The sequence below is a fragment of the Cebidichthys violaceus genome, unplaced genomic scaffold (assembly GCF_023349555.1).
Source record: "Cebidichthys violaceus isolate CVI_PGR_0920_01 unplaced genomic scaffold, fCebVio1.0.p SCAF_13, whole genome shotgun sequence".
Taxonomy (NCBI): Eukaryota; Metazoa; Chordata; class Actinopteri; order Perciformes; family Stichaeidae; genus Cebidichthys; species Cebidichthys violaceus.
Window position 1 is genome coordinate 13,227,894 of NW_027176296.1, and position 26,585 is coordinate 13,254,478.

Sequence of the window (26,585 nt, forward strand, 5' to 3'; positions counted from 1 at the left end):
TAACATTCATGCACCAGAGTCACAGCCTACAGAAGCACCCGCTCTAGCACTGAGACATAGTCGCCCCACATGATTGATAGAATTTTACCAATCCCTTGGTAAATGGATTGTCTATTATGGTTGTCTACACTGTAAACATATAGAAGTTGAGAAAACTCAAATTAATAAGAAAACCAGCTTCAAAGTTTTTTTGTTTCCTGTAGACTCAACTTCAGTTCCAGCTAATTGTGTCAATAACGTTGAAGACACTCTAATGTTTTCTGTTTTAATCCTCCGTGTCAGCGATTGTCGTGGCAGGAGGCCTTATGTTTTTGGCCCGTCCGTCTGTCCGGTCCATTCTCGTGAACGAAATATCTCAGGAACACCTTGAGGGAATTTTTTCAAAGTTGGCACAAATGTCCACTTGTATATCAAAAAATGAACTGATAAGAATGCTGGTCGATGGTCGCTGTGACCTCACAAAACATGTTTTTTGCCATAACTCAATAATTAATATACTAATTATGACTATTTCAAACAAAAGTCTAATAGTATAAAATTACATTTTGGAAAGACATGGATATGAAGTGCAATTTGACTGATTGGTGGAGGTATACAACCACAAGGTGGTGATTCTAGTCTATTATTAACAAACTACCAAGTTTGGTTTGTTAAACTTACAATTACTAGTTCTGTCAGTGTCAACTAGTGACAACTTGAAAGTTTTAAAGAAGACAAACTTAAGAAGTTGAGTTGAGTCAACAACAGATTCAGTCATATTGTATTTAGACTTTATTTCTTTACTTTCACATTTTTCAAGCTTTAGCTGTGATTCATTACGAAGTCAGAAGGTTCTGTTAACCGGTTTGTAGTAGTGACGTGTGTAATTAAATTAATTTATGTTCAAATGATGAGTTTAAAGTTAAAAGTTGTATTTATTTTGGAAACACTGTACGCATATACTCCCCAGCATGCTTTGCATTGAGTGCAGAAATCTTTTTTCTGATCAAAGCTAAAACATGCAATCCACAGATATGTGTCCACGATGCAGTCACTCCTCCATACTCTCTCTGTATATAGAAACTATATAAGCAGGACATATATGATACTCATTAGGGATCAAAGATTTTTGTAGATTTTATTTACTTTTACTAAGAGTCAAATTTACAGTAGTGAAAACTCAAAATTTGACAAACTCAAGACAAAAATAAATTACATCTTGTCAAAATGTGTTGCTTTGAAAAAGACTGTTTTCAACTTTTACATTACATTACAGTCATTTAGCAGAAACTTTTATCCAAAGCGACTTACAATAAGTGTATTCAACATAGGTATTCAAGAGAACTACTAGTCACCAGGAGTCATAAATACATCTCCTTTTTTAAACAAGCATCTAAGAGCATAAACCAGAGCAAATGTACAGTGCAGAAACAAACTAATAAAAATACAATAAGTGCAACAATCTAATATGAATACAATAAGTGCAACAAGCTAGTATGAATACAATAAGTGCTAAGTGGAAGGCTCAGGGTAGCACTTCTTGAAGAGGTGAGTTTTCAGCCTGATGAAAGATGGGCAGCGACTCTGCTGTCCTGACGTCAGTGGGAAGTTCATTCCACCACTGTGGGGCCAGGACAGAAAAAAGCAGTGACCGGGTCGATCGGCCGCCAGGACCTCTGAGCGACGGGGCAACCAATCGCCCCGAGGCAGCAGAGCGAAGTGGTCGGGCGGGGGTGTAAGGCTTGACCATGGCCTGGAGATAGGAAGGAGCTGTTCCTTTCACTGCCCTGTAGGCTAGCACCAGAGTCTTAAACTGGATGCGAGCTCTTACAGGTAGCCAGTGTAGAGAACGGAGAAAGGAAGTTGTGTGGGAGAACTTGGGGCGATTGAACACCAGGCGAGCTGCGGCTTTCTGGACAAGCTCCAGAGGTCTGATGGCTGACGCCGGGGCTCCGGCAAGTAGAGTTGCAATAGTTCAGGCGGGAGATGACTAGAGCCTGGATGAGAACCTGCGCCGTCTCGTCATTGAGGAAGGGGCGAATCCTCCTGATGTTGTAGAGCAGGAACTTTGTCACAGTTACAGCAGAAGTGTAAAATATGATTTTTAATCCAGCTTTTCTAATATTTTGAAGTAATTTGAAAAGACAGAAGATTTTGCCTTAATTTGGCTGTTATGTCTGCTTGAGCTTGGAGGCTACAAAGTAAACAGCTACAGAGAGCATGCATTACACCAGGCTTTTGGCAGCATCTGAGTATCTTAGTATCTAATAAAAATATCTAATAAAAATACTCATTCGAGACGCATTATGGGAAATGTAAGACACAGCATTTTTGGAATTTGATCAATGTTGGGGACAAAATATCAGCCTCTGCTGCTTCGATTTTGGCCTTTTTTTACATCAAGACCAGAATTTTATGAAAATGCTAATTAATTAGTTCATTATTATATGGTGCAATAAGCAAATGTCAAACACACAGTTTTCTTTTTTCTTAAAAGCCAATATTTACATGCTCTTGATTTATTAAAGCTGATCATAGTGTAAACTTTTTTGTGAAGAAAATAAAAAGAAAGATAAAACATGTATTTATTCTTGTCAAGGTAAAATGCTTCTGAAATGGCAACTCAGGGACTGGAAAAGGGTCCACTGAGTTACATATAGGCGAGCAACTCTTTATGGCAAGGTGACACAGGTTTCATCTGAGCGTTTTGAAACTGTGGTAAAAACAATATAGTATGCAGTCCATTTTCATTCTATTGACCTACAGGTTTCTTTTTCGTGTAACTTAGTGATGTTGGAAATTGCTTTTTGTTCCAGTCAGACCAGAGATGAATGTATATTTTCTCATGGCCATCAAGAAAATCTCTATTTTCTCACTAAAATACAGAACACAGTACATTTTCCTGGCCAATTTTTCCCCTGATGTGTTTCTACTCATGTATTGAGCTGGCTTACCATTGCTGAGTTAAAGTTCAGCATTGTTTAAAAAAAAAAAAAAGAAGAGAAGGAGAAAAAGGATGCTGCTAAGTGTGCATAAATCTGTGCCTCCTTTCCAAGAATAATATCCCACTGCCTTTACCTACTGTAAAAGCCAGTGAGGGATTATGGCTTGTTGATGTCCTACAAAGGAAGGTAATTTGCATTTAAAGTGGTGAATTTCCAAACGGATAAACCAGGACAGATGGGTGCACTGTTTATGCACCCCAGAAGGAAGGGGGTATATAAATTATGAAACAGCAGCTGAATCAACTTTTGTACCTTTCCAACTTTTTCTTATCCGATGTGGTGACATGGATGGAACTTTGCGGAGACAGCTTAGAATATTTTGGTGAGCTGAGCAAAATGTGTCAAATTCAGATGCAACAAATGAAATATTTAGATTGGATGATATTGAGCCAAGTCCCCAATGATAAGCATGCGTACTTGTATTTACTAGTCTAATAATAGAAATTATTACTTGATCATTAATGAAAACTGTTATTTTGAAATCCAAAAATATAACATATAACATATGGCCCATGGTGGTCCCATTAAAATCACAAACGGTATCAGTGAGAAGGCTCAACCCTGTCTCTCAAGCACACACACTCACAGATCCCATTGACTTACATTAATTTCATCAGGATTCACCCTAACCGCTACTTGCCTAATCCTTACCCAACTCTTAAATCAAGTCTTCACCCTAAAATGTAATAAGTTATGTTATAGGGACTTGCATTTTGTCCCCAAAAGGAAGCAGAGTCCCCACACTGTGGCTGTGTAAACATATTTATGTCCCCACAACATGAGTAATACACACACACACACACACACACACACACACACACACACACACACACACATATTGTATGTCCTCCTGCGTCCTGTTGCATTGGAACTACCAGCCATTAGTCTATAGTAAGAGCAGCAGTGCTTGAAATGAAAAGCTGATAATGGCTGTGTTTAAAATGAGATCTGCCAGAGGATCTCACAGCTTGTTACATCTGATGAATGAGTCAGTCTTTTTGGGGACTACTAGAGACCACTTCATATACTGCACATGGACTCTGAAACATTTCTTCTCTTCATCACATAATAATGATTACATCTATGTCTTGGCCGTATCAAATGAGTAAAAGCTGGTTTGTGCTAGTAAAACTTAGTTTTGGCCATTTACTGAGCCTCAGGGATTCTTGTCACAGCTCTTTTGAAGTATCTGTTTTGTATCTGCATTTGCAAGACTCTGCTGTGAGTTGGCTGTGGAGCTCTGGTATGTGTCGTGTTGTTTAACAGTGCTAAATTCAAAATTCAGAGCATATTTATGATTGAAGTATTGCCTAAAAAAGGCTCTCAACCGGTCGCTAAAAGCTAACGGTGCTAACAGCAAAAACAGTGCAAACAACAGCGACAGTGCTGACAGAGTTAACAGTGTTTATCTGAGGGGGAACCGGTGGATGGGTGATAAGTTTCTGCGACGACGGCAATTGTTAGGAATGACGTTATCAGCGGTAACTGCCTCAACAGAGCTATGCAGAGAGGCGGTGATTAGCTAGCTAGCTATTTACATACTATTGCATACTGGCTGGCTAGTTAGCTAGCAACCCCAGCAGGCGCTAGCTTACTGTCGTGCCGGTTTGTGGAGCTTCTCAACACAGAAAACTTTTTCAATTCGCCATCAATTAGTAAAAATATAGTAAAACTGCCAATATTTGAAATCTACACAGTTGATTTCTTGCTTAAAAAATTATCATAAATTAAACTTATAATGAATTGGCATACAAACAATTATAAATAATGAATGTAATATTAAAGACACCAGGTTTGGTCACTTTGTCTCTGCTTTGGTACTTTGCCCTCAGATATCATAGGTTCTCTTTCTTATTTTAGAGGAGTGGAAAAATTGCGCATTTTGTTGTTTAATGCGGAGGACTTTTTACTGTACAGCAAGCAATACTCATAAACCCGCATATTGTCAGTACATTCGTATTTCTTTGTATAAGGTACAGGAAACATGTAGAAATGTATATCAGTGTACATTTAGATGCAAACATTTGAAGTTACAGAAAGAATCAGAAAAAATGATCTGATTTAAGCCAATAATGACTCCTGTAAAGTGTATTAAAGTGATTGATTAATATCCTTAACTCAGTGAACGAGGCAGCAGGTGGTGAGAGCGAACCCGTCTCTGCCAGACACCAATCCACACGCTTCACGCCTGGCTCTTCCTCCCTCCGTGTTCACCTGCTTTGTTTGTTGTCGGTGGAGCTGCAGCTCCGTGAGTGTGATTGCGCTGACACATTCGGTAAGCGATCTACACGTCGGCGGAGCACATTAGCAGTAATGTGAGTGGTTTGTCAGTGCAGCGCGCTGGAAGCCTTACCTAACAGGCTGTTAAATAAGATGTGCATTCAACCTCTTTCTCCATTGTCATTATTATCAGTTGTAGACTGGGAGGGGGGGGGGGGGGGGCAGAGCAGCCGTCCAGCCAGTCAGGAGAAAAAGCAGCAGGATATTAGAGTCCTCGTCACAGCTTCATTTTGCCCGTGCATGTGGGTGTGTGTGTTTGTTTTCCAGATGATGCAAGATAAGTAGAAGCGTGAAAGGTCAATCATGAATAACAATCTTCAGCATGTCATTATTCAGCTAAACCTGCATTCACAGCCTGCAATCGATAGAGACCAATCATCGGGCAGCATAGCGAAAACCTGTCTGCACTCTACCATCACTGCAACACAGGCGTGGGTTTTCCATCTTGAATACAGCAGGGATTTAAGAATACAAATAAATAAGTAGAAAATACTATTTAGACAAGCATCTTTTACCATCTGTTCTTTTTTTTATTGCAAGACAAAAAACAGAACACTAACAGGTGCACGACTAAGACAAGGACAGTGAATACAGGCCAATTAACCAAATAAGAGAAGAAGGTGATGTCAGTTGAGTGTGTTGTGTTAATTTGATGTTCAAATGAGTTATTGTTTGATTTTATAGTTGATAGGAAATTTTCACTTTTGCGCTGTCCCAACTATGTTTTCCACAAGTGGCAACCTCCAGTTCTGCCAAGTGACGCCAATGCGGAAGTGTCTTATAATTTGTATTCTCTCTACTGACCAGCAGGGGGCGACTCCTCTGGTTGTATAGAAGTCTATGAGAAAATGACTCTACTTCTCTCTTGATTTATTCCCTCAGTAAACATTGTAAACATGAGTTTATGGTCTCAATCTCTAGTTTCAAGTCTTCTTTAATACAGCATGATGTTTATTTAGTAAAGTATGGTCCATTTAGAGTCAAATAGACCATAAAGCAGAGTATACTTTAGGGTGGGCTTATTGTGATTGACAGGTCAATGCCACTACCAGAGCCATATATGACGTCTCTTCGTCACTCCTCCGCATTCCAAATATGGTCACTTCCGTTCATCGGTTGTGATAAAAACAACATGGTGACTGCCGATATTATAACGAGGATATTAATATAGGATATGTGTTCTAGACTTTTTCAGTCTTTGAGCAAATATTAAAGGGCCAGTGTGTAGCATTTTGCGGGATCTATTAGCAGAAATAGAATATAATCCTCATAACTATGTTTTCATTAGTGTGTAATCACCTGAAACTATGACTTTTTTGTGTTTTTCTGAGCTTACAATGAGCCCTTCTTACCGACATAGCGAGAGGATCCACTTTACGGAGTCCACCGTGTTGCACTGCCACGTTTCTACAGTAGCCCAGAATGGACAAACCAGACACTTGCGAGAACGTTTCCCATTTTTACGTTACCTGAAGGCCACATACACTGCGGTAAAGTGATCCATGGAGTGTAAAACCGTGGTACCACCAGCCACCGTCCGACTTCTCCTTAAGTGGTATTATCATGGTAATGAGGGCCTCTGAGCGAGGCCAACGGTTTTGCACCTGCGGTCACATTACCTGCAGCTCACATTACCGCAGTCTTGGAAAACGAGGAGTGACAGAGAGGTACTCAGTTGGTTGTAATCTGCAGCCTCACAAGATCCTACACACTGTGCCTTTAAGTCATTTCGTATTACTCAGTAAAAATCAGCATCTGTTCTAACCTTGTGTTTCTTTATGTGGAAACCCACAATCACATCTCTGTCTGTTGTTGAAGAGATTCAAATGAAAGTAGTACGAAGAATTGAAGCAACGAAACAATATCTGTAGAATATTTATCAAATGACCGATGTATGTAACTCGCCAGAGGAACGCAGTGACTCTACTATCCTGTCCATAAAATATACAGCATACCATATATTTCAACTAAGAGTCTACGGACATTTTGGCAGCACTGTGGTTGCAAAATATGTGGATGAGAATGACATTTTCAAGTATTCAAGCATTAACAATCATGAAATCACAAGTATTGGTCAAAGTGGAATTTTGACCTGACTGGTGGTGCTAGAAGAACAGTCGGACGCCCACAGACATGCCCACATGTGGATTGAAACATGCTCAACGCTCTCTGCCTCTCCACAGCTGTGCTTTCCACGAGGTTGCTAGTCCGTGTTTTCATGCAGCGACCCAATCTCAACTGAGTTATCACTGTTTTTATCTGCTGTCACTTTTGGCTGTGTTGAGAAATAAAAATCTGCCACAAGTCCTTATCTGTTCCCTCTTGATATAATGCTAGTGGTCCGCCATCACTCAACCTAATGTATGCTATGGTCCTCCAAAAACCTTTCTGCATTGCTTTGCCTTCATCACTGGATCTAGTCTTTGTTATAATCAGGCACTGAGCTGCTAGGAGGGAAGGCTGGAAGGGATTTAGGAGTGTCCAAACAGTCCAGTGTGTATCCAGGGGGCTTAAAGATCATCCAGGGCTTTTCACATTATAGAGCCGCAGGCCGGGGGAGGGATGACGAATTAGTTTCTGTGTCACATTTATTGGTCCGGACTATTCGCTCCAAGCTCTGACTGCCTTTAAAAAGCAGCAAAGAATATAGGCAGTATTGTAATGAATGGTCACCTGCTCTCTCTCTCTCTCTCTCTCTCTCTCTCTCTCTCTCTCTCTCTCTCTCTCTCTCTCTCTCTCTCTCTCTCTCTCTCTCTCTCTCTCTCCCTCTCTCTCCCTCCCTCCCACCTCTCTCTCCATCCCTCCCTCCTCTGTGTGTGAAGTCTGTTGATCCAGGACAGCAGTTCACCTGGGAGCACTCCAACCTGGAGGTCAACAAGCCAAAGAACCGCTATGCAAATGTTATTGCCTACGACCACTCCAGGGTCATCCTCACACCTGTGGACGGTGAGAGACACTTATTCAGACGTCTCAAGAGAGGCGACTTTGCAGGCCTTTATTTCAAACAGGCTTATTTAAGAGATAACCCTTTATTTTTGATTTCCCCTTGTAAGTGTACTTCATCACATTTTAGTGAGAAACACAGTTGTTTCCTTATTGGCTCCCCTCTTAATTTGCTCGCTCCGACTTGTTCCTCACGGCAGGAGTTCCAGGCAGCGACTACGTCAACGCCAACTACATCGATGGCTACAGGAAGCAGAATGCCTACATCGCCACACAGGGGCCTCTGCCGGAAACGCTGAGCGACTTCTGGAGGATGGTGTGGGAGCAGAGGACCTGCACCATCATTATGATGACCCGCCTAGAGGAGAAGTCACGGGTAACCTTTACTCTATGCATTGAAACACTATGTACACAACCAAGCAAGTATATCATTACCTTCAGCTACTCTTGCTATAACTCATAAAAATGTTTTTCCCGTGGTACAGAAGAGCTTGGCTCTGCAACAGCGTCATGCTGCTGGTGGACATGAGGGAAGAGGCATTCACAGTCAGCCACATGGCAGATGAGAGCTAGCAGGGCAGGGACAGTTTTCATGAGTAATGATTTCAGCCCTCTTTCACATTGTTAATAACTCCACAACCAAGGGGCAGAACTGAGTGCCACGGCCGTGTGCCGTTATTATTTCTGACAGAGACCGTCAGCCCTCTGCCAGAGCCAATAACACCCGTCTGCGGTTCAACCGGAGGTGCAGGAAATATTAGGTGTTCTAACCTGTTCCCGAGGAAATGGATGCAGCCGATAACCAAACTGTTTCTGCTGGTGTGAGGGACTCCTGCATTACAATTTGCATGTCCCAGAAGCAATGCAGCTATGTTGAAAACCATGAGATTTCTAACGGACAATTTTGAAGCAAGTCTACGTTTTCAAGTCTAAGTACACCCCACGACACAAATATGATGGACGGAAAAACTAAAAACATGGCGACAATGTTTTGTTATTAATCATTGTAGAAAATGGCTCAATGATATTCATTTTTGTGTCCTTCGCGAAATAGCTGACGAAGCGAACCTCCGGGTCGGAATATTGAAGCCAATATGGAAGGGCCTTCTTTGTAATGGCCATCACGGGGCAAAAAATGACGACTTGACAACACCAGTCTTAGATTCCTAGGTGTGCAAAGGGGGGCAACTGCTTGTGGGCCCCAGACCCTCATGGCAACAAACCACATTTGACAGTTATTAAAACCATATGGCAGTGAAAAAAATAAATGTAATCTCCACTAAAAGTTAACATTACAACTACTACTACAACTACCACCTAAAAGCAGCCAATCTTATGTTGTCCTACCCACCTGGAAAACCTGCACTTGAAATGAAAGTGAGCTTGTCAGAAGTGAGCTTGTCAGAAGCCGGCTGAAATGTGAAAAATAGGAAATTGAAAAATCAATCTTGCAGTGATAACTGGTGTCAGTAGGAGCAGTAAATCGCAGTAAATCGTCTGGTCTGTCAAGGTTTCTACAGGCATTTCCGACAGCAAAGTAACTCAGCTTGCTGAAGCCTTGTGTTAGCTTTGGCCGGACTTTTGAATGACATAATGACTGTGGAATTATGGCCCCTATTTCTTACTGCGTTGTCACACTATGAAGATGTTCCCTCACAGCATGGAGATGAGGAATGTTTACAGCAATCAATCAACTCGTTTAACGTACACATGGCCAGTGGTGTGGTGGTGTCTTGGTCAGGTGGACTGGCTTTCATGTTAAGACAGCTTGAAGTCTCAGCATCTGTTGAGGTAACAGTGGTCTGTGTGGCATTGATAAACACCAGTAGGGTAAAGTACTTACTCAAGCTGTGTACTTATGTGCAAATGTGAGGTACTCGCACTCAGAGTCCGCCCTGATCAATCCGGTGCCCTAGGACAAGACTTTAGCTGGCCCCCGGGACATCACAGCCAATTCCGCCACCAATCATTGTCTTCTTACACTCACACTTAACACTGAAAAGAAGAAGATATTCCCAAAACACCCGAATAGTCATTCCCTAATAAATTTAAGGTGGGAGTTAACTCTAGCTATTTATTAACTTAGCGAACCTTACTATTGTACAAATTATGCTCGTGGCACTCTGCTTCAATGGTATCTACAATGCAATACATAAACTATTCATTAATCACATTACCTGTCGTATTTCCACCTCTTCTTTTTGTGACATGATACCATATACTTGAGGCTACTAATGTCAATCGTGTCAATGTCGCAAACGTACTCATTCAAATTATATGAGTTAAAAAAAGATTGGAAATTTTGAAGAAAAAAAAAACATCTCCTTAATTGGGGCACCCCTGTGAATGGATGGCGCCCATGTGGAAACCTGCGATGCTGAGAAATGAAGCCAAGTGCTAAAACCTGCAGTTCATCAAATGGCTCCAAAATCAACTTTACAGCAGATATCAACATATTTGCAGCCTGGTACGAAAAACGATTATCTTACATCACTCAACAGTTTAAATTAAATTGAGGCTTAAAGTTGAGCATAATTAAGTGCGTGGCCGCCTCAGCTCCACCCACAATCTCCTTCTCTGTCCATTTTTAGGGAGACAGGTTGCTTCGTCACTGCTCACATTGAGCTTCACACGAGCTCTTCAGAAACCTATGGGTGACGTCACAGAGACTACATCTACAGTCTATGATGGTGCCCCGCGCATTCGGAGCTACAACCCGTTCTCATCCGAACTCGTCTCATACTGATGCTTGATCAGCACCATTTGCGTCACATTTTGACACAAACAGGGGTCTCCTGGGTGATAGACCTGTGTTTGTTTGACCCATTCACCTCTCCTATCCTATGTCTCTTTTATTTCACTATTTCACTATTTTTTAGACTCCTGGAGCATTTCCTCTAAGTGTCTCACAATGAGGTGGATGGGTTTACATTGTAGTTACTTGAAAGCCAGGTATGTCACATACAGATGCTTAAGGGTGTCTCGTGCGTTGGTACCAGATGCAAAGGGGCGTGACAAAGCGTTTGTATTTGACACCCTGGGAATAGAACGGGCTGGCCTATACAGACTATGCCTAGAACCATCTCTACCCCCACAGATCAACACATACCCACAGGGTGACAGGGGTGCCAGTGTAAAGTCGTAAACTAACGTGTAATATAATAAAGTTACAACGTTATGTCCACCTCATCGTCACATTCTTGCAGCGACCCTTCCACAAAGGGTGCAGGTTGCAAAAGACTAGACATTAGTTCCTCAAACAGCGCTTCTCTCCAGACTAGGTGCTGTTTTACAGATAAACTATGTTTCCCAGCAGTAGGTGCTGCCTTAAACACTGAAGTCAGGGAAGGGTTTCATGTGGACAACTTGGATTGCCAGTAGAAGAAAGAATGTGAACCTTAACGTCACTGGGGTGAAAGTCACACACTTTATACGCCAGGTTTTGCAGCGCAACAACCTCACATGAGGAATGATCACACAAAGGACAGGCGTTATTCACGGGACTACAAGAGGTAGCTGGTGGTCAAGAACATGCAGCCGTAGGCCGCTGTCGTTCGAACAATGACTGACACTGTTGTTGCTCTAATGAGGGCCGTCTCTCAGATCTCTAGTCATCTTTTTGCCTGTAACACTTAATGAGCCGTGTGTGATCTGTCCAGGTGGTGAACTGGCATTTCACACCACTTTGCCCAAAGGACGTTGTGCTTAGCCACAGGCCTTGCCAAACAACCTCCACCCCCCATACCGACACCAGGTCTATGATGCATAACCTCCCCCGTCTGTCAGGCCAGTTTCCTGCAGCCTGCCCTCAAGTCATCACTTTTGTCCACATGTATGTTGCTTCACCCCCTGTCATCCTCTGCCTCCATCCATCGCACGGCCAACAGTAGAATAACAACAGCAACACCAACAGGGCACACAGTGGTTGTAGCAATTTGTTCTATGACTCAGTCTTTTTAATCTGAACGTTTGAACTCTGCATCACTTCACGCTCCGAAAGTGCATGTGTAACTTTTGCTTCTAGTGTATTGCTTTTACTCGCTCTGTTCAAGGGAAGGGAGTCCAAAAGAGCTCATTAGGAAACCAGTGGGTGCTATATTAGTGCTAATTTAAACTCATTTTGTCTGTGCAGCAGCAGCGGGCAGCTGTTTTCAAAGAACAGGCTCTTAAACCCCACTGTACACTACCCGCAGCAAACACTCTCTATCCATCAGCTCAGCCTGACTACTTACTTAAAGTGGAACTCCACAGAATCTACACTTTGAAATCTGTTTCTATGTGTTGTGGAGAAATGGTAAAAGGTTGGTGAATGGACTTTTTAGTATTACTACCACTCATAGTGCTGTACACTACATTTCAACGTTCACACACGCACATTGAACTGCCGATTCGTCCAATTAGCGGACAACCCGCTGTACCTCTGAGCCATACCTGCAAATAAAAGCTTTATAAAGCATTCATTATCTCCAGGGAGCTGTGTGATGTCTGGTAAATGTCCTTAAGTGATGTCACTTGAGTCATCATCGGTTTGGTCTGTTCATATTTTCTGCTTTATGTTTAAAGACCTACTGCTTATGTGACAGTAGTTACAACTGCCAGTAGGCAATAGTGCAGAAGAAAAAACAACCTACAGTTAAGCTTACATACCAAGTGCTGTTAACCTTTTTGTCACGTTGCTGCCATCTGCTAGACTGGACCAGTGGAACCATCTTCACAGGAAGTTAGGTTTAGGCAAAAACACTGTTTAGGTAGCTGGTTTACATTGCGAAGGGGAAGCAGCAGAAAGTGAAAGCACGCCATCTTTCCACAAACCGTTGTTGTCCTCTGTTGTCCTCTGTTGTCCTCTGTTGTCCTCCATAGCGCTATGCTGGTAGCGGCAAAAATAGCATTTCATGTGTTTTTGTTTTTTTGCTAAAATTAATCTCGATACAATTTAGATATGCCAATAAAAAAAACTTATTTGAGGTGGAAGTCTGAACTTACACATACCAATATTGTTTGTGAATAAAAACACTATGGTTTGTGTCTGTGTGCAGGTGAAATGTGACCAGTATTGGCCCAGTCGAGGCACAGAGACATATGGGATGATCCAGGTGACCATGCTGGACACTGTGGAGCTGGCTACGTACAGCGTACGCACATTCGCCCTCTATAAGGTGAGCTCCCATACTGTATACTGTGTATATTTTTCAAAAAACTTTCAGTGCAACACAAGTCTGAACTGAACGCAGTCAGATTAAGGTAAAAGCTGCTGCAGCACATTTGAAGCATGCACACAAAATCTGTTTAATCAACAAGGAAATGTCATAAAACAGCCAATTTTAAATTGAGTCCCATCATTCTATAACATGTCCCCCTCGCCGTGCGACTGGAGCAGAAGAGGCTGTTGAATATTATGGAACAGGCGGTGAAATTTGCTATCCAATATCTAGTAATGAAAATGTATCAGTGGATTCCCTAGCTGAAATGGCAAAATACGTTCATCAGTGATCCAGCCTGTGAGAGAACAAAAACACCTTTCTTCCTCGCTGTCATAACATCTTTAAATCTCTATCTCTCTCTTTCACACTACGTTCAGATGTTTCCACAGATATTCTGTCATGTCAATGACACAAAGCCATCAAGAGTCTAAGAGGAAGGTTGTGTCTTGGTGCTCGAATGAAGAAAGTGTGAAAACTCTGGCTTCCTGAGAGTTGTGAATAAAAGTTACAATGCCTTTTCTCTAGATTTGATGATAAGTGGTTTCCCATTGACAGTGCTGTACCAGCGTACTCATTCATCAAGGACCCATTAAAAAGTTGTATTCATGCCTTTGAGTGCTGCTCAGAAGCATTTGTGATGCACCAAATCTGTTTTGTGACTTATCAATTAGTTACTGCGATGCATTTATGTTAATAACAGTTGATGGCTTCATTATCAAATCATGGTATTTTTAGTTTGTTGAATCACATTTTTTATAAACGACATAGGGTGTTACCTCTAAAGACCAGTCCCCTTGGAAAAAATGGCTAAAATAACACCCAGTAATACCCAAAATGAATCAGGAATAGCTCCTTCACCATGAAACATATATTTAATTAAATATATTCTATTCAATTCAATTTATATTGTATAGCCCAAAATGCAAATCACAAAACAGCCTCAGAGGGCTTTACAGTCTGTACACATGCAACATCCTCTGTCCCGGGACCCTCACATCGGAGCAGGAAAAACTCCTCCAATAACCCCTTTAACGGGGAGAACAGAGGAAGAGGCCTTAGGGAGAGCAACAGAGGAGGGATCCCTCTCCTACGATGGACAGAAGTGTGATAGATGTATCTGATCTCCTTTGAGAAGAAAAGAAGCTAAGGAATTTGAATCCTTTGTAAGTAAACTAAACTATATTACCATTCCAAAGAAAATGGAGAAAAAAAGATATAATGTACTGTATATAATTTAGATTTTAATATTGATGCAACTGAATGGCCGTTGCTTAGAAGTGAAGTCCGAGCCTAGATGGGGCCTACCTTCTCTCCCAGACTATCGCAGTGACTCTCTGGTGGTTTATAATTGCTGCAGAAGTAACCCAAATCTGCAAAATTTGAATTACATAGTCCTTGGTGAAATACTTAAAATCTCTTTAATTTTGTGTGTGTTAACAGACCTTATTTCAGGCATCTAACCAAAACCTATTCAAAAAAACAAATGACATGGAGACGAGGTAACCGGAAGTGCAAAATTGCTGACTCATGACCTGGGTTTTAGGACTCAGTCCTGCAGCACTCTATTGTAGACTGATGAGAAAATTATATTTACAAAGTTTATATCTGTACGAATTATTATCAAAATACTTTGTTTGGACAACATACAATTGGGTTACAGATTCTGAAAGCCAAAACCTCATGTTTTGGAAACAGTATAACATTCATATCTTCTATAAAAAGACGATTATGAAATACAGTAGATATTGTTGTTGACGTATATGTGCTCCAACAGAATGGCTCAAGTGAGAAGAGAGAGGTTCGACAGTTCCAGTTTATGGCCTGGCCTGACCATGGAGTGCCTGAGTATCCCACCCCAACACTGGCCTTTCTACGCCGAGTCAAGGCCTGTAATCCTCCAGACGCTGGACCCATGGTGGTCCACTGCAGGTGAGCTACTCTTATATCAACACAAAGGCCTCAGTATGCTTCGAACAAAGTGTGTTGGATCATCTGACATAGTCTGAAATCCCCTTTTCAATGGCTTCCAGCGATTAGTGTAACTTTCTGAAACAGACAAACCAACAAGCATGCCCACGTTACGCCGTGATTGGTCAGGTGTGTTGAGATGTGAATGTCGTCAAGATTCGCAATTCTCCTGTGTGCAACTGAGTGCAACACCATGAATTTTAGGCACCGTTATCGCGGGTACTCGGTAGTTCACCTGTGGAAAAATCATATCAGGGAATACTGACATTGTTAAATGAAGATGAATAAAGAATTAGACACCCTGTCAAAGCAGGAAGCTTTGACTCTGAACTAAACGTGTGTCCTATGTTTCTCTCTCTTGGTTTTGTCCAACAGTCCTGTAGGTTTTAGAGCGGTGGCTACATAAATCAATGTCATTTAGCATCTTCTTGTGAACCAACTGGATCAAAATGCGAAAATAACCGTTCCAACGGAACTGAACTGCTTTCTGGAAAAGCGGCTGTTGAATAAAATAGAAAAGAGAATACATACTTTACCCACAATTTTTTTTAAATACTCATACTTTGCGTAAACTCTTTAATATCATTGACAGTAAGTAATTGTAACAGAGAACTACCCAGAAATCCTTGAAATAGTTGTTTGTACATTGCGCACAGCACATCCCAACCCAGCTGGTCTGTGAAGCTTCACACCAAACATATCAAAGAAGGATCAGTGCTCCCTCCATGCTGTTTAAGAGACCCTCACATCACTTCCTCTGTGTAGTGAGGTCAGTGTGATGTTGCAATCCAGCACAGTGCATGAAGGGCTGAGGCAATACACCGAATCACTACACAACATGTGTCTGGCAAAAGTTTTTCTTTGTCACAATTATTTATTTATTTATAAGTGTTGCTAAATATAACAAAATATAAGCACCGAGTGAGTCTATGTTGATGTTTAAACAGTGGCCAGTAGGGACACCAGTGACACCTAAAAGACAATGTCATAGTAATACATAGTGTACAGGTGGGTTTAGATTGTAGAAGCAAATTTTCACCTCACATTATTTGTAAGAATATGTGTCTTTCAGACACATCAGACTATACATAAAGTTTTTTTCTTTGAATATTATGACTTTATTCTCATTAAATTGCAACTTAAGGCTTGTAATAATGCAACATTGTTTTCTCAAAATATTTCCAATTTATTCTCAAAATCTCAGAACGTATGTGTTTGAATGTGGGATATGTTTTAACATGTCCATAATCCTGCCGGAACACAAATCCAAGGGTTTATAGATTATTTAAAATGTATCATGGAGGTGAATGGATGCCACATGCACATTTAAAGAGGATGCTTCGTCAAACAATAGACACCAAAGAGGAGGGAAGAGTAAAACATGCGTTGACACAGGAGACATTGCATGAAATGAGAAAAGTTGATCTACTGGAGGATAAATACTTCAAGGCAATACAGGATGGCTGAGAGCCTTACATCACTAGATACCATGGCTCAGATTAAGTGTATTAACTGTGGTTTGAAACAACCACATTGTTTGTATTCAGAAGTATTATTTTCTGGAAATACACACATTATCAAACAAGGCAGGTGGAGGAGGGGTCACATTAAAACAGTAAGGCATGGAGCCATATGTCACTGGAACAGTTTGCCGTGCTTTACATCTCTATAATCTACAACAGAAGGTTTTAAGAAGCAGCTAACAAGGTTGTTAAAGACAATATGAAAAACAACCCAGTAAAATAAGTTGCCTTTTAGATGTTTTGCAATAACTGTAAACTGAGAATGTTATTGTTCTGTTTTCCCTTTGAAAGTGTTCTAACTGCTTTAATGCTTTGTTCATGGTTTTCATCTCATTTTAGTGTCAGATGCAATGTTAATGTAGTAACTTTATTTTTTACTGTAGGAAGTGTAAGTGCAAATATTGTTTGACTAAATGTAATTTATTTGGGCCCCAGACAGAGTAGTTGTTACCAAGGCAACAAGTACATGCCAAACCGTAAACCACTCTTGTCTTCGTACTCCGTCAGTGCCGGTGTGGGCCGCACAGGCTGCTTCATCGTGATCGAAGCCATGCTGGAGAGGATGAAACACGAGAAGTCGGTGGACATTTATGGTCACGTGACGTGCATGCGGGCTCAGAGGAACTACATGGTGCAGACGGAGGACCAGTACATATTCATCCACGAGGCCCTGCTGGAAGCGGCAACGTGTGGCAACACAGAAGTCCCCGCCCGAAACCTGTACGCCCACATCCAGAAGCTCACCCAGATCCCTCCCGGAGAGGCTGTCACCGCCATGGAACTGGAGTTCAAGGTTTGTGGTGCCTTTTGGGATTTTGATTTGTTTTGTGGATTGTGCAGCTTTTAAAATCCTTTTAAAGTGGCACTCCAATCACAAAACTTGCGTCTGCTGTGTTTATCTTGATTGACAGACTTTGTGAAGCAACGTGGCATTATGTACCCAAACGGTTGTTTACAAAAAAAAAGTATTATTCTTTCTAAGGCTAACCAGAGAACAATGTGAAGATCTCAGAGCAGGTGCATTGTGACCAGATGTGTGCTCACTTGTTAGAACACAGTGGCTTCCAAACTTCAGTCTCTGTTGCATCCATTTCGACCACATGATTATTATGCCTCCACGCCGGCGGAGGCATTGTGTTTTTGGGTGGTTCGTATGTCCGTCCGTCCAGTCCATTCTCGTGAATGCGATATCCCAGATACACCTGGAAGGTGTTCTTAGAGTTCAAAGGGCACATGTGACTTCACGTCCGTCTCATTCTTGTGGACGAAATTTCTTCAAATTTGTCACAAACTAATGGAATCAATATGCTAATTATAACAATTTCAAACAAATGGCAAATAGAATGAAATGATTTTGGACAGACATGGATGTAAACTGCAACATGACTTGTTGGCGGTGGCATACAAGGCCGTAATCCTAGCTTAATCCACTTCTCACAAATCTTCCAATTTAATGGAAGTGCAATGCTAAATGTCCGGAGTGTCCCTTTTTAACCGCATGACGCAGGGAGAGCTAGGGAAGAGGAGGGATTTTCATCTTCAGCCTGTGTAAAAGAGATGAACTCCTTCTCAGAGGAGGAGCTGCGAGAGCTTAACTCCTGAGCTCCAGATGACAGGCCGAAGGAGAGGCAGAGGGAGAGAGGCCCGGGACGGACCGGATGTCTGACGGCCTCAAGATAAGGGCCTGCTGGTTACGGTGGTTTTACCCGGGACGAGTTGCTGCACTGCGCCCACCCACCTCACTCCGCACCGAGCGACACCGCAGTGATTTAACCAGCCACACACAGACGTGAGGTGGGGGTGGGGCAAGCCACCACCAGAATTATGCTGCTTGTTCGAGCAGGCAGGACGGTTGTAAATCCGGACAGAGCGTAATTAGGTTTTGATCCTCAACTCATTGCGAATTTCTTTCGCAAGCACTTCTCAAATTGACACCTGCCCTTGGGGTGCAGAGGAATCGCATTAGGGCCTGTCAGCAAAGCCGCTGCGCACCCCCCCCCCCCCCCCAAAAAAAAAAAACCCAACAACAATTGAGTTGTCAAAATTTGATTCTCCTCAGCTTGATATGCATTGCAGGCCTCTCTACGTCAGCTCAAAACAAATGTGCGTGAGGTCGGTTAGACTTTTCGATATCTTCAGGATGAGTTTTAATGCGCCCCATCATCAGGCTTATTTGAAGTCAGGGAAAGAGGATCAGCTCAAAGTGCATCATTTTCATATATCGATAAGAGTGTTAGCTCCGTGTGCCCTTTAACAACCTTGCTAACACACCACATTCCACCAATACCGGTTGTATTAGCTCTTTAAGAGAGCAGAAGTGGACGGTGGAGACATACGTGTCCTCCTTCCTGTGTCCGCAGAAACTGGCCAACTCTAAAGCACATACCTCAAGATTCATCAGTGCCAACCTGCCGTGCAACAAGTTCAAGAACCGCCTGGTGAACATCATGCCTTTCGAGTCCACCCGGGTCTGCCTGCAGCCAATCAGAGGGGTGGAGGGCTCTGACTACATCAACGCCAGCTTCATCGACGGATACAGGTGAGTCCATAGGAGCCATTAGGGTGTCACAAAGGGACACCGACAGAGGATGGCGGAGCTACTGCGAACCAGGAGCTGCAGCCTCTAATGAACGTGGAGGTGGACCTTTACTCTGGCAGCTGACAGCAGTTTCACCGCTTCCCATTCTTTCGTTGTGTCAGTTGTCAACACAAATTGGTCTTATTGACAGGCCTGTTAATTCTCTGCTGTTTTTTCCCCCCTCTTGTAAATGGATAGCGTGTTTGAGATGGCTGACAGGCCAGAGAAACAAACTGATTACTGCTGCAATGCTGCTGCTGTCTGTGTCCACACGAGTTTTCAATCATGGGCCTCAGGACACAGACTCCAGTGAAATAATGACGTCTCTTTACATTTACTTCAATGTAATGCGTGAAAACTGCATTACAAATCATTTAAGTATTTAAAGGTTTTTACGTAGCACTACTTACCGGACTTAAAAGAAATAGTTCAATACTTAGGAAAGCTCGTATTTCTTTCTTTCAAAGAGTACGATGAGAAAAATCTCATGTCTGTATGTTACAGTAAGTACAGAGTTGGTTAGCCTAGCTTAGCATAAAGACTGAGAGTCAAAAGTAAAAAATAACCAACACCTCTAGGGCTGGGTATCGTTTAAGAAATTACAATACCAGTACTACCAATACCAATAGAGTACTTCATTGGATACCCATCATATGAATGGACGCTGTGTGTGTGTGTGTGTGTGTGTGTGTGTGTGTGTGTGTGTGTGTGTGTGTGTGTGTGTGTGTGTGTGTGTGTTACGGCGTTGTCGTGGAAGCATAACGCCCACCCTTCCGATTGACCCCCAAAGGTTAGAACTGTTTGCTCTGTCAGCACTGTTACCGTTATAAGCGCTGTTTTGTGCTGTTATCACTGTTAGCTTGTAGCCGCAAGCTCAGATGTTCAGAGCCATGCGCAGACAATCTCGGTTTTATGGGTTGCAGCTGCTGCAGCAGTTGGCCAATCAAATCGGAGAATGCTTGCAGGAATTGGCTGCGAGCAAAAACGTCACCCAGAACTGTTAAAAATTCTTCTTTTTACTCTTTGGTGCCATTTTCACGAGTGAACAATACGGACATATGCAACAGGATGCGTTTTTCAAGAATATGAAAATGTTCAAGAATTTGAAAATGCTCTTGCGTCCATTAGGAGCGTGTGTGCTATAAAATATATATAATTATATGTCACAACAAGTACAGATACAAATAGTAATGACATTTGAGTACAGATTTAGCTATTGTAAAATTTGCATGGAACCCGGACTGCCTTTGGCTCTCTGTGAAGCAATCCTTCAACATTTAATTGTCTGTATAAATGGTGGATTAAAAGTGTGCTAACACACTTGTGTGACAGATAAATACAGAGAGGTGAAAAGAGGCTGGTTGATTTTCCAACACAAACATGCATATTAGACGTCAGCGCTGGTAATGTCACATGTCAGATAAATAGCCAATCAGAGGCCTCTCAGAGAAGAATGCCTTTTACGAAAGTGTAAACCTTAATTGGAAATACTTTCCAGTTCACTAGCAGAGTAAAGCTTGTGTTAATGAATCAGGACTTTTGCTTGCAGCAAGGGTGGGTGGGTCTCATTCTCGGCTGTCAGCACCTAATGAAGTCCCCCGGGCACCTCCACCTAAGGGAGGCTGGGGGAAGAGGTAGGCGTGTCCTGTAATTCCTGTTGCAGTAATTAATAGCGGGGTGAGAAACCGGGAGCTCCAGCACTCTCTCTGAGCTCAGCCTCTAAAGTGCAGTGTGGATTACGATGGATTACAGTGGGGGGGTAGACATGATAATGGTGATTAGTGGAGGTGTCCAGTGACCTCGAGGTATATCGGCTGTAGTCATTCACCTCGTAGCCTGTCCATGGGGATCCTGTCCATGGGGATACAGCAGGCCTACGCCACTACTTTAATTAGAATTATACCTTCATTATTTTTTTATAGCGCTCTGTCATGGCTTGGTTGGGATGTTACTCAGATCAAAAGAAAATTCTATTATCATTCTTTTATTTATTTTGAGGCAAAACTCATCGTAAGTATCCCTGAAATGTTGATATTAGTCACTCTTTTCACAAGAAAACTGTGTCCACACAACTACAGTGAGTACAGTAGGTCAAACTATTTTTTGGTAAAACTTCCAAAATGTTGCCCAAAGAAATACCAAAGGCCTTTTTTTACATTTCCTCAAACTCAGTTCAAACACTTTAGACTTCTTACGCTGACGTTGCCGTGGTCTTAGATATATGCAATTAACTTAACAATGCTATTACGACTGATAGGAATTATGGCTTCAACTACAATAATACCGTAATTATACTTTATACGTATATACATCAACTCAGCATGGCTATCCACACAAATGGTAAACACAGGTTCCTATGTTCTAGATTTCTTCTTATGTGCAGACACAATACAACAATGAAGTGACTCTGCTAACAAGTGCTGTGTGTGTCAAAGATTCTTGATTGTAAACATGAGTTTATGGTCTCAATCTCTAGTTTCAAGTCTTCTTCAATACAGCATGATGTTCATTTAGTAAATTATGGTCCATTTAGAGTCAAACAGACCATAAAGCAGGGTAAGCTTTAGGGCGGGGCTACTTTGTGATTGACAGGTCGCTGCCGCTACCAGAGCCGTATATGGCGTCTCTACGTCACTCCTCTGTATTCCAAATATGGTCTTTGGCATATTTGGAATATGCCAAATATTTCAAATATAGCCGATGAGTTCATCGGCTGCAAAAAACTAAGATGGCAACGGCCATATTCCAAGATGGCGACGGCAAAATCAGCGAACTCGAGGCTTCATAACGTCAGTCCACAAACCAATGGGTGACGTCACCAAGACTACGTCTACTTCCTATAGTTCTATAGTCAGCCTATGGTCTCATAGGGTCTCATAGGGTCATAGGGTGGCAAGGCACCCTAAAAGGTGCCTTGCCACGTTGTTTTATCAGTCAGCACACCTACAGAGCATCATTAGTTCGTTAATGTTCTTTAGCAGCCAAACTGTTTGTTTACCTAAATGCGCAGAGGTCAGCAATTCTTATATTCAACCTCCCACATGTGACCTGCTACTGAAACTGCTACTGCTACCGTTCAAAGTACCTCTAATCATTCAGCAGTGGTGAGCCAGAACGGCAGCAAGTATAGTGGCAGCATAGCCAGAATCCCAGCAACATGCAGAAGCTTGTGGCTCCTAAGTTTCTATTTGTTTGCTGTATTATGAAGTACTCAAATAATAGTTCCAGTAGTTGTTGCACAGAGGTAAAGCTGAGAGCAGGACAGGGGCGGACTCGCTACCAAAAACAACACTGCCTCAAGCCATCACTGGCACACACACACAAATGAAAGAGCACTGATGTAAACAGAATTACTCAGTGTGTGTACTGCACCAACATGCTCGAGAGAGAGAGTTACCCAAGCTCCTCTGCTGCGCGCTTCAACGCTGCCCCCTAGTGGGCAGGTCCCGTAACTACTGCACAGCCCAGAGCCTTGGTTGAGCAGCTGGGATGGCATCTGTCATTTTAACAGTGCTGTTAAAAAGGGTCTGTGTTCAAGCGAAACCATTTAGATATCAGTGCATACATTAGCAACAGCTGACTCATCAAATCCACTTCAAGGGCTGTGTGTAAAATGAAATATTTAACACTTGAGAGGTTCATTCAACAGTTATTAGCTAAAGGAATGTGGTGAAGGGTGAGTCCGAAATAACTCAGTTTTAGTTTTGCAGACTCACAAACCGTAAATATGTATGAATGTACATTCTCAATGTACCTTTTAGGTAAATGTACAAACAGGTGATGAAATGCACAGCCCTGCCAACACTATTCCACCAATCGATAGGTGGTGGTAATGTGCCAGCAGAGCCAGAGAAGACAAAGACTGCTGGTAAAGTAGACATGAAAGAAAAACAATGCTGGATAAAAAAAATACTTTTTTAGCTTTGCTAATGTTTTGAGGAAAGAAATGCATGAGACACCTGTGTTTGTTTTGTTTCCAAGAGAACTTCATAATGCCCCTGTAAATGGACTGCATTTAACTCTATAAAGTCTACACATCCTTTATTATTTAGGCTCACATTGTGTGTAAATAGTGTGTATGACTAATTTTGCATTTAATTTAATTATCAATTACTGATTACAAAAGCAAATGTGCCAGGTAGTATTTGAGAGTACAAGATTAAGATGTATTCTGCTGCATTCATTGTATTGATGGGTACGCTCTCATCCCACACACTGAGGCTTGGTCAGGACCATGGCGTCACACAGGATAGTCGAGCGTGTCTGACTATGACTCTCCACTACGACCGCAGTGAACATCTAGTTAGGTTGTGAATTCAAGCAAAGACACTTGCTGAGGTTTATTGGAATTCATACGTCATTACACAGAAAGCGTTTTCTCTGAGTGTCTAACAATGGATGGGTTTACATTGCAGCCACTTGAAAGCCAGGTGTGTCTCACAGGAATGCTAAGGATGCCTTGTGGTCAGGTATCAGACGCACTGGGGAGTGACGAAGCATCGTGTTTTGACGCCCTAGGAAAGAGAACGGTTTGTGTCGCAAGATCAGGTGGTGTTCCACACAGTTAGGCTACTTAGTATTTGATCAGTCAGCCTGTGATAATCTTGCCTACTCTGCACTATTTGGGCGGTTTCCCCCCATTGAAAAGCTACAGGCTTTTCTTAACCTTGGTATGTGTTGGATGGATGTAAAAGCCTGGGCTGTTGTAAGATGACAATAACATGACTGGACGTCACAACTAACCACAGCGTCATTATTTCTCTGCACCTGGACCAGATCTGTGGCTGAAGAGGAGGACGGTTGAAATGGAACCGGAGTAAACTCAGACGTGTCTCTGCTCCTCTTTGCAGGCAGCAGAAAGCGTACATGGCCACCCAGGGCCCGTTGGCCGAGACCACAGAGGACTTCTGGAGAATGTTGTGGGAACACAACTCCACCATTGTAGTCATGCTTACCAAACTCCGCGAGATGGGACGGGTAATGATCACACTTTGTTTCATGTCATGTCATTAAGTATGGAACAGTATCACATCAAATTCTGGTTTGAGATATACTTTACTTTTGACTTATTGGTTGGTGGAACCCAACATAAAGGGTTGTACCTTGAACTGTCTGTGAAAGGTTCCACAGAGAACCCATCTTTGATGTAATGGTTGCACCCAGAACCCGGGCTGATGTGTTGCAGGGCAACTCACAACAATCGTGGTTCTCAATCACAGTTTTTTTTGGGTGGGAGGTTGTGTCGGCTTTTAAGACTTTCAAAAATCCTCGAAGAACTTTTTCTTACAAAAAGGGTTCTTTCGATGAAAAGGGGTTCTTAATGGAACCCTTAGACTCACAAAGTTCCCTTAAAAAACCCTTCTTCAAAAAAGGGATCTTCAGACGCAAACGGTTCTGGGTGGGCAGACGGAGGGAGACAGGGTGGTCAACAAAGGCCCAGCAGCATATTGAATCTGACCGTGCTTCACTAAACCACATGTTCCCGAACAGTGACCGCCTGTTTTGACCTGCTAATGATACATTGGTATATATCCTGATCACACGCCCCTCAAGTTATGAAACAGGTTGTGACGCTTCTCAATTCTCCATTCTCCAGGAAAAGTGCCACCAGTACTGGCCCGCCGAGCGCTCCGCACGCTACCAGTACTTCGTTGTGGACCCCATGGCTGAGTACAACATGCCCCAGTACATCCTGAGAGAGTTCAAAGTCACAGACGCCAGGGTAGGTTCTCCTCGCAGAGCAGCGGCAGGAAGACGGTTTCACGTAGACCGCACCTATTTCCATTTTTATAAAAACGTGTGTCCTAAGAATTAATTAAGTAAATAATATGACCTGCGACCCCGAAGTCAAAGCTGAAGTCTTGAAGGTAGATAAGAGACATTACCATATTTTGAAGGTCCGTATACTTGCTGATAGGTCCGATCAGATCCCAGTTACACAAATATCTTAAAGCTGCACGGATTCAGAGGTGTTTTCAGATGGAGAAAAAGAACCACCTTGGACAAATGCAGAAAATGACATAATACAGTTGACATCATTTCACATTGGCCACACAGTTTAACACAGACACATAATGTGACTGGGCACATACCTGTTCTCCTCAATTATCTTCTGCCAACTACGAGTAAATGATAACAACAGGACTTGGCAAACAGCCAATCACATTGCAGCAGGGCAACAGTCAGTCAGCCCTGCCTGGCAACCAATTAGTGCCATCTGCTTTTATTAGGAAAGGCTTCAGGCATGCTTATTGTCGTTTTACCACACTCAGAGCACTTTACACCATGTGTGTGGGGCAATTAAAAACATAAAAACATGTATTATATCAGCCACTGACCTTAAATTATAGAATAATGATAAATAACAGCCACAATCAAAATATAGGTACCTTAGATGCACCCATTGGTTATTCCAGGTATTACTTAAAGGTAGTAATTGCAACATTGGATTAGTTCATATTAAAACACATGCAGCATTTCTCTTTTTCCCCTTCTGTGTGAGTATTTTAGTTTCTTTTTCTTTGTTGCTTTTCATTCAACTTTGAAAAGACAGAAAATGATGGGACGTTATATCTGCTTTGTGACTATTTTCCTAATAAAAAGGAACATTTTAAACAAATTGGGCCATGAAAACCTAGACCTAAAAGTGGTGTTGGGTGGGGGGCTGTAGATTGTGTGAGTGAGTCACTAACAGTATCTTCTCTCCGTTTGCCTGTGTGTCAGGATGGTCAGTCGAGGACCATCAGGCAGTTTCAGTTCACTGACTGGCCGGAGCAAGGAGTGCCAAAAACAGGGGAGGGATTCATCGATTTCATCGGCCAGGTCCATAAAACTAAAGAGCAATTTGGACAAGATGGACCAATTTCTGTGCACTGCAGGTAACTACACGTTTGTGTGTGTGTGTGTGTGTGTGTGTGTGTGTGTGTGTGTGTGTGTGTGTGTGAGTGAGAGAGTGTGAGAGAGTGTGAGAGAGAGATCTAATGTTTCTTCATTACAATGGGCTTTTATTTCCTTGAAAAGTAGTCCGTGGACTAAAAACTACCAGGACCTTCTTGGTGGAAAAGCATCTTTAGATTTATTATGACACAGTGGGAATCAGTCACACCTT

The 26,585-nt window shown here is 42.2% G+C and overlaps 1 protein-coding gene across 12 annotated transcripts in view; it reads left to right on the top strand.

Annotated features, from left to right (window-relative positions):
• The window catches only part of ptprfa (protein tyrosine phosphatase receptor type Fa), a 292,124-nt gene that overhangs the window by 259,194 nt on the left and 6,345 nt on the right, over positions 1–26,585 (top strand). For all 12 annotated transcript variants that reach the window (XM_068707781.1, XM_068707787.1, XM_068707783.1 and 9 more), the window contains 9 exons: positions 8,087–8,210; positions 8,408–8,583; positions 13,244–13,363; positions 15,183–15,337; positions 17,407–17,692; positions 19,260–19,438; positions 24,328–24,454; positions 25,074–25,199; positions 26,201–26,355. In XM_068707781.1, coding sequence (XP_068563882.1) covers positions 8,087–8,210; positions 8,408–8,583; positions 13,244–13,363; positions 15,183–15,337; positions 17,407–17,692; positions 19,260–19,438; positions 24,328–24,454; positions 25,074–25,199; positions 26,201–26,355 — 1,448 coding nt within the window. The remainder of the gene's footprint in view (positions 1–8,086; positions 8,211–8,407; positions 8,584–13,243; positions 13,364–15,182; positions 15,338–17,406; positions 17,693–19,259; positions 19,439–24,327; positions 24,455–25,073; positions 25,200–26,200; positions 26,356–26,585) is intronic.